The 13472-nt window shown below is 35.0% G+C and overlaps 1 protein-coding gene across 1 annotated transcript; it reads right to left on the reverse strand.

Moving 5' to 3' along the window:
* Positions 1-224: 224 nt before the first annotated feature.
* On the reverse strand, positions 225-6411 carry LOC141644336 (serine/threonine protein phosphatase 2A 59 kDa regulatory subunit B' eta isoform-like). The gene is made up of 2 exons (XM_074453835.1): positions 4633-6411; positions 225-986 (listed from the first exon to the last, which is right to left on the reverse strand). Exons 1-2 carry the CDS (start codon positions 5833-5835, stop codon positions 675-677), a joined length of 1515 nt encoding a protein of 504 aa, XP_074309936.1. The 5' UTR covers positions 5836-6411; the 3' UTR covers positions 225-674.
* Between the last annotated feature and the right edge of the window lie 7061 nt (positions 6412-13472).

The following is a 13472-nucleotide window of genomic DNA, read 5'->3' on the forward strand; positions in this document are numbered from 1 at the left end:
CCCCTAAGTTTACCTTGACTTTCCATTACATTTTCGTTCTTCCTTTTTGTTTTTCATCTTCCCTTTTTTATTCGCATTTTAAGGCGTGCGTTCACTCATGGACGGTTCAAAAGGATGATTCATGTCAGCTGACCCCAAATCATTTTGGGATTAAGGCTCTAATGTTGTTGGTGGTGGTGTTTATGAGAAGGACCAAAGGAGATGAAAATTTGTGATTCAGAGACAAGTTCAAACGCTTACTGTACAATAAATAAAGCCAAACCAAGATAATAGAACTTTACAAACAACCGTAAATTGACCAAAAATAAAAGCCAACTCCAAATCTTGTGCATTGCATTAGCATACTCTTCGGATGTAATCTACGGCCATACTTGATAATCCTAATATCATCTAAACTACATATGTTTCGAAATACAAAGCAAGACATGAAGCTGCTGCACCATCCATCAAAATCCCGATTTCTTTTCATTTTACGGCCTGATAGTTGGAAGATGATTACAAAGTTAAATCAGTGAAGAACATCCACCATCTCCATTGCTTGAGTACCCCGATTAATTAAACCTCGATCAAAAAGGAGTGAACTGGGACCCACCTATTCAACTATGAAAGCGCTTTGGGGCTCAGAAGTCCGGAATTGGTTGGAGTTGGTAATATGAGAGGAAACGAGAATTGGTTCACTGGTTGAGGCGTTTTTTAGCAGCAATATCTTCAAGCCTTTTCCATGTGGCTTCCCGTTTAGTTTGAATGTCTTCTTTTTTTGACTCGTCTTCCTGAAACTTGACCAAACATTCCTCATATAGCTCCGGATCAAGGTCAGAACAAATCTTGCGCACATGTAGAATCAGGCTGTGGACAGCTTGGTTCCAGTGATTTTGAGCATTCCTCTCCAGTGCAGGGAGCACAATTGGTAGAATTACTTTGCAATTTTGCTTTATCAAGTTTTCGATATAGGTGTTATTCCATAAGATCAATACTCTTTCTGCAACCTGGTAAAAAAAGTAGTATACACGTATTTAAAACACAGAGATAGGAAACGATTTATCCTACTTCAAAAGCAGATCTGCCATAAGAGCCATTCAAGGGTAAGTTGTCCGAAAACGACCATCCCTCTATTTTAACTAATTGATACTTCTACTAAACCGAGTACTCAGGCTTTTGCTTAAAGGCGGGGTAAGAAAGATCAAATGTCCGCAGTCTTAGGTTAGTTTGTGATATTGTCTAGTGTGTTAGCTTTGCAAAATGTAATTTCCTTTCTTTATTGAAATAAAATGATAATTTTTTTTGCAAAAAAATGCCCTAAGACTTATCGTTACGTTACAAAAAACATAGATAGTTTCCGAATTGTGTTCCAAATTTTACAAATTACAACCTAAAATATTGTTGATTACAAACTACCACTCTATTTCTTATTTGTTCACGCTTACATGAGTCACACACCGGTTTATCATTCGGGGGACGGCTGTATTTATTTCTCGTCTCGATAACTAAAGAAACTAAGAAATGGCCATAATACCCTAATTATTTCATCAATCTTCCTCCCACACTAGCCCCACAACCAGTACCTCACACACATCTCCACCAACCATCGCAAGCCACTACCTCACGTCCTCGCCTCCCTCCCACCACCTCAACCACCAAGACCACCCAACATCTCCTATTTCACCACAAACCACATCACTCAGCATTGCCGGAAACCAGGTCACCTCCAGTCTGTCACCGTCAGTCCACTATACCGAAAATCGACTATCTGCCGGAAATTAAATCAACATTGTCGGAAACCACATCACTCAGCATTGCCGGAAACCAGGTCACCTCCAGTCTGTCACCGTCAGTCCACTATGCCGAAAATTGACCGTCTGCCGGAAATTAAATCCTACACCTCTGGAAACACCTCTCTTAGACCCTAAATCCACCATTTCTGACGGATTGGCTAGTAATCAGATTAACAAGCACCAAAGTTTTCATACCACGTAAATCTAGGCTTGCTCTTTTCCCACATTTTACAACACTTGATATAAATATAGACTAGTGGACAGAAGTACATACAAACCAAGTGGTGAAACAATGCACGCTTGTACCTAAACCACGGACTAATTGAATTGAATTGGCGGACCCCATCGAGTAAGCAGCTACAGTCATATAGGATTCTTGGTGGCGACGTGGTTGATGGTGAAATAGGACGTGGTGGGTGGTGGAGTAGCAGTACTGTTGGGTAGTGTTTGGCCAGATCTGGTAGTGGGGTCGGTTTATGGAACAGTTTGGGTGGTGTCCAATTGCATCTGATCGCGGGGTGGTACCCAGCGGTGAAAGAGTATTGGTGGTGGTGGGCTCGTGGTGTGGTGTGCACGCTGGTTGGGGGTGATTTTGCAGTGGTGGAAAGGAGGTGAGGGGATGGTTGTGTGGTTAATGTGGGAAAGGAGGTTGATAAAATATAATGAGGGTATTTTAGTCATTTTTTAGTTTATTTAGTTAGCGAGGCGGGAAATAAGTAAAAGCAACATCATAATGAGAAACACGTGTGAGTGTGAAATATAAGTTAAAAATAAGGTGGTAGTTTGTTATAAACGATATATTAGGGGGTTGTTTGTAAAATTTTGTACATAATAGGTGGTAAATAACAATTTTTCCTAATAATAAACGAGTCTAGAGCCTTCATCAAAAGTTGTGATATCAAACTCTGTAAAAGGGAAAAATGGCCATTATCTAATAGTTCCAGCCCAATAACCTCTTGATAAAACCGTTTAGCCTCTTATTTCCCCTGATTCTGCCCTTTACTTTACACAGACATGGAATGGAGACGGTTAAACATCTAAAATAGATGGTCATGGACAGATCATAAAGGCCGATAGAAACCAGAATGCCTCCAAATCTACATGGACAATGTTGCTCAAGAAAACTGAATGAACCTAGAGCTCGAAATTCTTCCCTAGGGTCTTTACATGTAAACAAGGGAGATGAACCACATACTGTTACAAATTCCCGTGTACATCTCAGATATCATAAGGAAACTATATCATATAGAGCCATCACTACTCTTATACCTATACAGAGCCCGTTTATTGTTTCCTAGACTAAAACTGTAAAATTTTCAGCACTTCATGCTATCCAAGAAAAAAGAATGCCATATTTCAAAAAATACATGTAAGAACTTGTAAAGAACCCGTAATGCTTATATCTCCTAAACTTTTCAGGAATGTGCGAGTGCCTCACATTTAACACTCAACATACACACATGCCCTCTAGGGTTCCGGGAAAGAGACAGAAGAAAGGGATAAGAGCTAAGGAGAGCCATCAAAAACAAGTCCCCAATCCACAAAATGATTATATTAAAAGAAAGAACACAGAGAGATTCCCCCATATTCAAATTAATCGGTCAGTAGTTTACAATGTAGTACAATCTCAAGCAAGAACACTCGTTATCCAAACCAAACACAGTCTCTTAGTGTTGCTAACACAGAGAGCCATTGAGGCATTGGGGTAATGTTGTTGTTCCAACCCAAAGAATAGAGTGCTCTGCTTCTCGAGTATCAGCGTGATCACAGTTGTGACCACTAGTACAGAATATATTTACTGATTCACAATCTTCAGACAAACCATTTGAAACATAAACAGAAGCACCACAAGTCTTTTCACTAGGGAATGTGAAACCATAGTCTGATATTTTCTTCCAAAAAAGAATTCTTACTTGATTGAGCAATACTCTATAATAGAAGAGAATGTCTAAAAGCGACATTCAGATGCACTAAATAAGCTTAGAGTTTCTAGCAATATTATGCAAAAATTCTACAATGCCATATATTCTGCAGAATTCCACAAATTGAAGGCAAAAAAATCTTCCCACCAACGCCCATGGCCCACCACCAGCCCACCCTCCAGAAAGTAACAATCTGAAATCGCAGCGATGACTATATAATCCTCAGTGAACACTCGTTCAAATTCCAAAGACATAAACTTCCAACTAAGTGCCAAAACAAAGGTACATGCCTCCGCATGCAACGAACTAGTCATGTAGCCAGAGGAATTAGACAGACATACTAGCAGACTAGCAGCCGCTTAAACACTAGTCTTGGGTTATTTTCGAGATTATCAAATTTTAAATAGAGTAATGACTCGTTAATTTTATGAAGGAATGACATTCACACCATTCAAGTAGAAAATATCAATGAGTGGAGCTTAACCAGCTGAGACCTATTAGTATGGTGGATGATCAATTGTTCGTAAGACTCTGGTTTAGCTTTATAAGTTGCACAAAAATAAGTTATAGATACAAGTTCAATCCAAAGACATGAAGCGTGAGCAGTTTTTTCTTCCTTCCTTTCCCTCTAAATTTTTCCATCCAAACAAGGCCATAGAGATTAGTAAAGTATATAGGCAGTCAGGCAGACCATACTTCTTTAAAAATTCAACTGACTATAATCACCACTAATTAAACTCAAAAAAAGTCTTTGGTCACCACTAAAAGCTGGCTAAAACACATACAAGGAATTTTGACCACCAGCCTAACGTAAACAAAAGAAATAAATTCAAAAACCGCTAAACTCCTATGGTACAAAAAAAACAGAGTAAAAAGGATTTAACTAAAGCAATGGCTGCGCATAAAGAAAAGGAATAACTAAAGGTCGATAGTGATACCTCAAAATGTGAACTACTCATGCAACGGGCGAATTGCTTGAATAAGGACACCACACAACGCTGAAATTCCGGGAGCTGAGTAGCTTCTAAAACTTCCTCTAATTCACTTACGAACAACACTTCCTTTGAACAATTTGTGATTGGCCAATACTTCAAAAGCCCACGTATAACACAATCAGCAAGCTTGCAATCTTTCTCGACAAACTGTGTAATACAGTAAGATAACTGTTGGTGATACATAGGCAAGCACCTCGGTTTATGCAAAGGTATCAATACCCTAACAAGAAAGAGCTTATGCTCTTCTTTCAAAGGCAGTGCAAACCCGTTAATAATGCTTCCTAATATCTCTAGAAGTTCAGCAATACCATTGTGCTTCTCAGTTTCAAAAATAAACTGAAAGAATATGTTGTTAATAGCCTTCCTGATAAATGGCCGGTGGACCATAAATTTTCCGTAAATGCGATGTAGTATTGTCTTCAGGTATTCTCTTTCCCTGGGATCTTCAGAGTCAAAAAGATCCAACAACTTCAACACAAACGAGTGATCTACATATCGCTTCGCCAATTTTGCGTCTGTCTCTGGAGATGCTACAAATCTCAGCAAAAATTCATAAACAATCTGAAGATGAGGCCACGATGCATCCATTAAAGGCTCCTCATCTTCAACATCAAATGCCCCTATGACTTTATTCTCTCGCGGTTGTGAAGCAAGAGATCTAAACAAGTTCACACACACCATCTTTACCATTTCCTGAATCACATTCTCCGGGAACTTCCCACCCGCAGAAGAAACATAATCCACCAGTTCTAACAACGTTTGTCGCTTCAACTCCTTTTCTCTTAAATTCTTTGTCGGGTCAGTAAAGTCAAATAGCACACAACACATATGAAGCTTCCTAATGAACAAACTATGCTTCTCAGAACTAGGAACATCCCTAAAACTAGGCAATGCTTCATACGACGACAAAGAAATACCATTCATCATCGAATCAACCGTTCTAGACACTTTCTTTTCCTGATTCTGACCAACACCCGAAGCCCCATTCGAACCTTGGCTTTTAAGGTCACCCTTGTTAGCCCCAACATCACTTTTCCTAACACTACTTGAAGCACTCAACCCACCAACAGATACCCCCTTATGCTCTTTTCCATCAGATGATTTCGACGATTTCTGAGGAATCTTACTCAGTATTTGCTTAAACATTGGTTACAATACCAAATCCTACCCCAAAAACCCAGTTTTTAACAAATCAATTTCCCCAAAACCAATCACAATAGCAGCACAAAATCCACAAACTCAATGATTTTCCTACTTAAACCCTAATTTCAAAGAAAACCCACAATATTTCTTGCACATCTAAGCTCAATAACACTTAATCCAACATGCAAAATCAAAACTTTACACTATATAACAATTAATTAATTATACTACAAAATTAGGGCTAATTTTCAATACCCAGTAATATAATCAATTAAATTATATGTAAAAAGACAAATATTAATAAAATCAACCACTATAATTAGTAAGAAATCCCCATTTTAACAGTGTAAAGTATACTCACCATCACGCAAACCCTAGTGCTTCATTTGTTGAAGAACAAAGAGTTGAAAGATTTAATCTTTTTGCCCAAATAATTATTCAAATTAATTTGCTCAAAATCAAATAAGTTTGAAGTATTCAATTAGAGCTCAGGGCCCTGATTTTTTATTTTTTTTTTTTGAAGAAAAATAGGAGGGGAAAGTCTTGGGACGTGTAAATTCCCTCTCGGGTGTTTGGTTCACTAGGGAGAGGGATGAGTTCTGGGTTTGAGTTTGAATGAGCTAAACCTATATTATATGTTTGGTTGGCAGATGCGAGGGTTTTAAATCCATACTTTAAAGTTCAAAACCGTAAGATATGGATTTCTCATAACCAATGAGGGGTTAGTATTTAGTATGTTTCATGAGAAACGGAAGATATAATAGGAAAAAAAATCAGTGGATCTCTCATCCCATCATGTGAGAGGTCTTACAATAATGTTATTGAGAGACCGTTTCCCACAAGATGTTTGAAATAAACGTATGGTATGAGGAATAAGTTCCAACCCCACAAGGTATTTGTTTCGCGCATGGGTATGGGGGTGTTTGGTTCAGTCATTAAAGATATGATTCCTGGTTCCAAACTCATACCCATGCACAAAACAAACGCCCCTAAATATGAGAATCCGTTTTTAAAATAATGCTCAAAAATAAACTAATTGTTGTTTTGGGTCGGTTTTGAAAATATTTGTCAAAATGGTGTCCATGTAGGCTCGGGTTTTCAAAACCTGAAACACGGAACAAACACGCCATTACTAATGGCGTGTGTATAGTAAGTAGGAAAAAAACTTCTATCAAATGGACTAAAGCAAACACGCCATTGAAAATGGCGGGTTTTAGGAAGAAAACACATCATTCCCATTGGCGTATCTATGTATAATTTTATTTGTATTTTTAAGTTAATTGAAGTCTATCAGTTGGAGAAAAAACTACTGTAAATACACGTCAATGCTAATTGCTAATGACGTGTTTTCTTCATAAAACAAGTCATTGGTAATGACGTGTTTGTTCCTTATTTCAGATTTTGAAAACCCAAGTCTACGTGGACACAATTTTAACAAATATTTTCAAAACTGACCCAAAACGATAAATACTTTATTTTTTAGCATTATTTTAAAAACGGATTTCAAATATGGACGCAAATTATATGATGGGAGAAAATGACATGACATAATAGGAGTATAATAATAATAATAAATTTTGTACTTTTAACTCTTTTAAAAAAATTCTTTTTTTTTTCCTTATTTTGTTTGTTTTCCCACAAAAAATCTTCTCGTTTTGTAACTCGAAACTATTTTTTTCAAAGGAAAAGAGAAAAAGAGGGAAATTTTATATTTATTGCAACTCGAAACTATTTTTTTTTTTGGTAAGGATAACAAAACTGGATCAATTTCAGATTCATTTTATTTAAAAGAACTCGTTTTGTTTAAAAAATTATCTTGAAAAAAGAAAATTTTATGATCTTATCCTCGTCATTTTCACTCTCACCCCTCTCTCAAACCCCTAATAAATCCACATACCAACAACGACCGCCCACCATTCAACACCTAAACCACCTTGCGCCATCGTTCCCTATTGATTTCTTTTCATGATCTGTTCTCAAACTTGTCACCCCCTGCCCTGCCCACCATGTCATAAATGTTTTGTGCCGATCTGTTAATATGTAGATGACGAATGCCAAAGGGGACGCATATCCTCTCAAGGCATTCCACGAATGGAGTCGAAGGAGATATCAAAATGATTGCAAAACGAGAACTATAAATCATTAGCGTTTTTATTAAGCTGCAACCGCTAAATTTACCTAATAAACTATACATATCTATTGTTCGTATAAAATAGGTAAATACTTCCTTCATACCACACCAATGGTAACATTAAGACTTTTCACACTTGTTGAGACACGTTTTGCAACGTGAATATCTTTCGTTATACATTATTAAAAATTATAAAAATTTGATATTCTTATAGCATTCATGACGATAAATCAAACAAGATCTCACATGACTATATTTTGTCCTATAGATTAAAAAATATAGAAAATTCCCTACGACCATAAATAGTGCTAAGATTCTCAATGTTAACATTGATGTGGTATGAAGGGACTAGGGAGTATATCACAAAATTGAATAACTAACATATAAAGTTAATTATTATTGCTCTTACTATTGCCTGGAAAAAGTTAGGGCCATCAATAACATTAAGGAGAAGAGCTTGAGGTTATATACTATTCAATTATTTAAACTAAATATCAATTTAATAGTTTTTTTTTATGACGAATGAATCCATAACTGTTATCGGAGTCGTTTGGTTGATCAAGGAACTTAATTTTCCTATGAACTTCAATTTCATGGGAATTAAGTTCCTGCATCCAATTCGGGTGAATTTGACAAAAATGTTTGGTTGCTCATGTAGGAATTAAATTTCATAGGAACTTCCAATGACCAAGGGGGGGAGTAGGTAAGCCAATTACTACAGCATGTAGGCATTGGAAGTTCCTGGGAACTTCTAATTCCCCCATTTTCAAAAAAATATGGCAACCAAACAACCCATATTTTTGCAATTCATGGGATTTTCCAATTCCGGTGTTTTTCAAGTGTCAACCAAACAACCCCATAGTATGCTCAGAATAATACCCCTAGGTATACGTGTTAACCTGTAAACCACGTATACCATATTAACCACCTTTTTTTAATGGGTGATAGTTCGAAGTCTTTATTATAAAGCATAACCCTATGCCATTTTACCTCTACAAGATTGCTCTTGGTGAAACTTGAACGTAAAATCCTTGAAAATTTCACCTAAGTTTTAACCGCTAGACTTCACTTTTACATGCATTATAAATGCTTAATATCTCCAATCAATTAATGTTAGTCCAATTTAATACTCTTGTTATTAGTATAAACCTTACGCAATACATGCACGAAATATATAAAATCTTACTTTGAGGCTCGAGCTTATATGATTCAGGTTTAGAATGGGTCCATTAATTATTATAATAGTGCTGTGTGGCCCATGTCATAGGCCCAAGTCATGTGCTAGTTGTACCTATCGGTCTACAGTGAGATCACGCACCCAATTGACATGAAGCCATTTTTGTATAGCAAAATTGAAATTGAAGCCATTAGCCACCCACATTTTAGCTACCTATTTATAGGTTATTTTTTCGGTTCCGATTATTTGTTTACTTTTAGTTTTGATACAAAGATTAAAGAAAGAGAACAGAACCAAATAATCAATCATTTGATGATAAGTGGACCTGACTAAGTATCAGTGATCAAATTATTCATAAAAAACATTCTTAAAATAGAAATGTAAATAATTGACCGAGACACTTTAAAATGAAAAGGATAAACAGATGACCGGAACGGAGGGAGTATTTCACTATTTATTTCCTCTCCGTATCGGTTAATTATTCACATTTTTGACCGAGGGAGTATTTCATTATCAATATTCTCTCCGTATTGGTTATTTATTCACATTTTCTCTTTATGTTTTCAATCCATGCAAAAAAAAGATTTTTTATTCTCGTGTGCACATAGTTTTCTCCCTTTGTATCGAGTTTTTGCATAGATTTTTTATTCTTGTGTGCATCAATAGAACTGCAGGTTTTCTTATAATTGAAGTCTCGAGATCAATTTTATATTTTAACAGTCTGTTACTGTTGTTCATGATAATAATGATAACGAACTTATATATATAATACAACACAAATTCTCATTATAGACGGACACTATCCGTCTATACGTATAGACGGATACCATTTTTCCTCACAAAATACCCATTTGCCATAAAGTGGAAAGTACATGGGGGTGCCCCACCTTGTCCCCCCTACCCATTTTATTAGAGGTCTTTACCCGTCTGTTCGCCCCACCCGTCTATACCAAGACCTATTGTATATATAATTAACTAATTAAGCACTTACAATAGGTCTTGGTATAGATGAAATGTAAAAAATGACAGAGAAAGACTTAAAAAGTAAAATGGGTAGGGGACAAGTGGTGTAAAGACCCATGTGCTTCCCACTTTATGGCAAATTGGTATTTTATTAGGAAAAATGGTATCCGTCTATACGTATAGACGGATAGTGTCCGTCTATAATGAGAATTTGTGAAGCAATTATTTAAATTATGTACTCCCGTCGGCCGTCCCTAGCTCCACCACCTTGAAAATGGTTCCAACTATTAGTGTAAAGTTTCAACAACATTTTTTAAACTTCAATTGGTCTCCCTTATGACGGGTTATCATTTGTGGCGGATATTTTGTGAGATAAAATGGTAACAAAATGGGTTAGTGGAGAAAGGGGACCACATAAATAGTGTTGTAGAGAGAGAAAAAGTGGGTGCTTTGTGAGGTAAAATGGTATCCGTGTGGTGTCACAAACAAGAATTTGTGTTTAAACTTTATGAAGCACACAAATTCGAGGAAAGGAACATTTGGCACACAAATCTTGTTTTTCTTAGCAAAGTCTATCCATCCATACATGCTTATTCCTATCTACTCCATGGGCTCACGGCTCACCCACAACAACCAGTCCAAATGTACAAAGTATTTGACATCTCTAACCAATATACTATGGTGCTGTCACTATTTCTAGCTCTCAACAATACAGATGATACATGTTTTGTTCTAAGAGTTGATCCCCCTCCAATCCTTTCACACGGATTATTTTGGTCTGAAATAATAAAATAGAATTTTGTGATTATTTGACATTAAAATGTGACCACTTCTGAAAAATAAGTTATCATAAGCTGTAACTGTGCTTAAACTATTGTGGTTATATTTGACCATACAATGATCATGAAATCTTGTCTTATTGTTTCAGATCAAAATGGTCGTCTAAAACAAAATCTGTGTTGTTCTAATTATTATGCTGGAATATGGATAATAAAGAATTTGAGCAAGTATTCTGAAAAACGGGTTTACAATTAAATTTTGTAACATCATAATGTGTGTTAAAAACCTTTATGTCTTTATTATAAAAAAAAATGGTGGATAGCGGAAGTTATTTTAGTAGAGTTATTTCGGTGAAATATTACTTGATTTTACAATAATACATGTATAAAATAGTGTTATACAATTTTTTTTTGACATTTTAAGGTTTTTCAATGATATTATTATCGTTATTTCTCGCTAATTTACGGGAGACATTTTAATATAATTTATAAAATGGAGATACTTAAATTGTATTGATATTTCTGATTTATTTGACGCTAAAATGAATAAGACAACAAGTTTTTTGCATGTTTGTCATTACATTTTTGACATCTTTAATAACTTATACTCCGTATGTGACAATGACATATAATAAGGCCATCTCAAATTATTAATTGAGAATTAATGACATTCAATAAATATATTGTTAGTTAGTATACGTAATTAATCAAACATATAATGAGATAATGAGATTAATAACATGAACTCGTGCCTCATAAACAAATAAATTAATGGATTTAAGATTGGTTATCATGCCAAACTTGGTAATATCTTATGCACTAAAACTTGGGAGAGACGGTCTTTCACTAAGTTATTGAGAAACTAATCTTTCGTACCCTTTTATTTGCATTTCGTACCATTTTTATTGTTGATCGTGACATAGTAATTTCGTACCTATATACATAATAAATGTATCCATTTTATCATTAATTATGATTTGTACCTATTTTATTACCTTTAGTACCACTTTTTCTTAAAATTATACAACGGTCTCTCAATAAAGCTTATTAAGAAACCGTCTCTCAGTAGACCTACTCTATCTTATGATACCTATATCCACATTTTCACCCTCTTTATTATACAAGTTACTCTATTTTCCCTCATAATCTGAGTAATTAGTTTCAATTTAAGTCATGTATCATCACAAAACTCGAGACACTAAAATTGGCTTGGGTATATCAATTCTTATCTCTTAATTAAATAAGTGGTTAAAGGTTAATTCTTAGTTTAAGGTTGCTATATCAGCTGTCTGTCTATATACGATATTTTCGAATTCCTAATTAACTAATAATACACTATACACAAAACATTAAATTGCACTATATGTCTAAAAATAATCATAATCATTGTTTTTTTTTTTTAAATTCATAAAAGAAGAAGTAGAGAAAAACGTGATAATGGGGCCCCAAGAAGTAGCCATTTTAGTTGCGAGTAAAATACAAAGATGATTGTGGTAAACACAAGAAGATGTTTCGTACTCTCGTGCTCGTCTCCTTCCACATCTTAACACCCAAGAAACAACCCAACCTCTCTTATCATCACAATTCATCCTACAACCCCCAATTTTACTCACACGTGTCTCTCTTTAATCTTCTCCTTAAAAAAAATTAATTCAAGCAAATTTTCTTTTGAGACGAAAATATCCGTCTTAAACTTAAAACCAGTTAAATAAATAGACCAGGCAAAATAACAAAATATTGAAGAGCAAACAAGCATTAATTCACACGTGAGACTACCTCTCTCTCACAAACGCTTAATAATCATTATTTTATATATTTTTTTTATCATATTTGTAAATTTTAGTATTATGAAAGTTACATATCTCACTAGTAATTAATGTAAGACAGTTTTTTTTAGATTTACTCGTAAGCAAAAACTCGTCCAATCGATTTTAGTACAATACAATTTAACCATCTTTCACGGTAAAACAAATATACTCGTTTAGTGCTGCGGTACCTGCCATCAAGGACAACCTTGATGACTTAATTGGTCCCTGGATTTGCAGGGTGTTCGGGTGTTCCCTTAGGTAGCCAAAAAAATATACTCATTTTAAGATAGTCAACCAATATAATGATGTCACAAATACTTGTTTAATGTAGTTTTACTCAAGCTTACTATACAACGGTTTCCTAATTACTATTTTCCTAGTAATATGATTGTTTTAGTTTAAGACAAATATACTCGTTTTAAGAAAGTTTAACTATAACAGTAACACATACACATACTTGTTTAAGAAAGTCTTACACAAATTTACCATAAAACGGGTTTCCTAATTACTATTTACCTAATAATAGAATTACTCTTTAGATTTTTCCACACTATACTACACTAAAACCGTCTTACATCATACAAGCTGTTTCACTAAAACTCTCAAAACCAAAAACAAAAGATTAAAAATAGTAAAAGAAGAAAAAATCAAACCTATTTTACCTCAAATTCCTCTAACACATGTCTATTTCCCCTCTTTTACCTCTCCTCCATATAAAAAAATAAAAATAAAAAAATAAAAAAACGGTAATTTTTTTTACTATTTGATTGACCTATAAATAA

This window comes from Silene latifolia, chromosome 2, assembly GCF_048544455.1.
Source record: "Silene latifolia isolate original U9 population chromosome 2, ASM4854445v1, whole genome shotgun sequence".
Classification (NCBI taxonomy): domain Eukaryota; kingdom Viridiplantae; phylum Streptophyta; class Magnoliopsida; order Caryophyllales; family Caryophyllaceae; genus Silene; species Silene latifolia.

Coding starts and splice junctions, on each gene's coding strand:
- LOC141644336 (XM_074453835.1), bottom strand. CDS start 5,835: ATGTTTAAGCAAATACTGAGTAAGATTCCTCAGAAATCGTCGAAATCA. Junction 987..4,632: donor TGAGTAGTTCACATTTTGAG/GTATCACTATCG, acceptor TTTTTTTACCAG/GTTGCAGAAAGAGTATTGAT.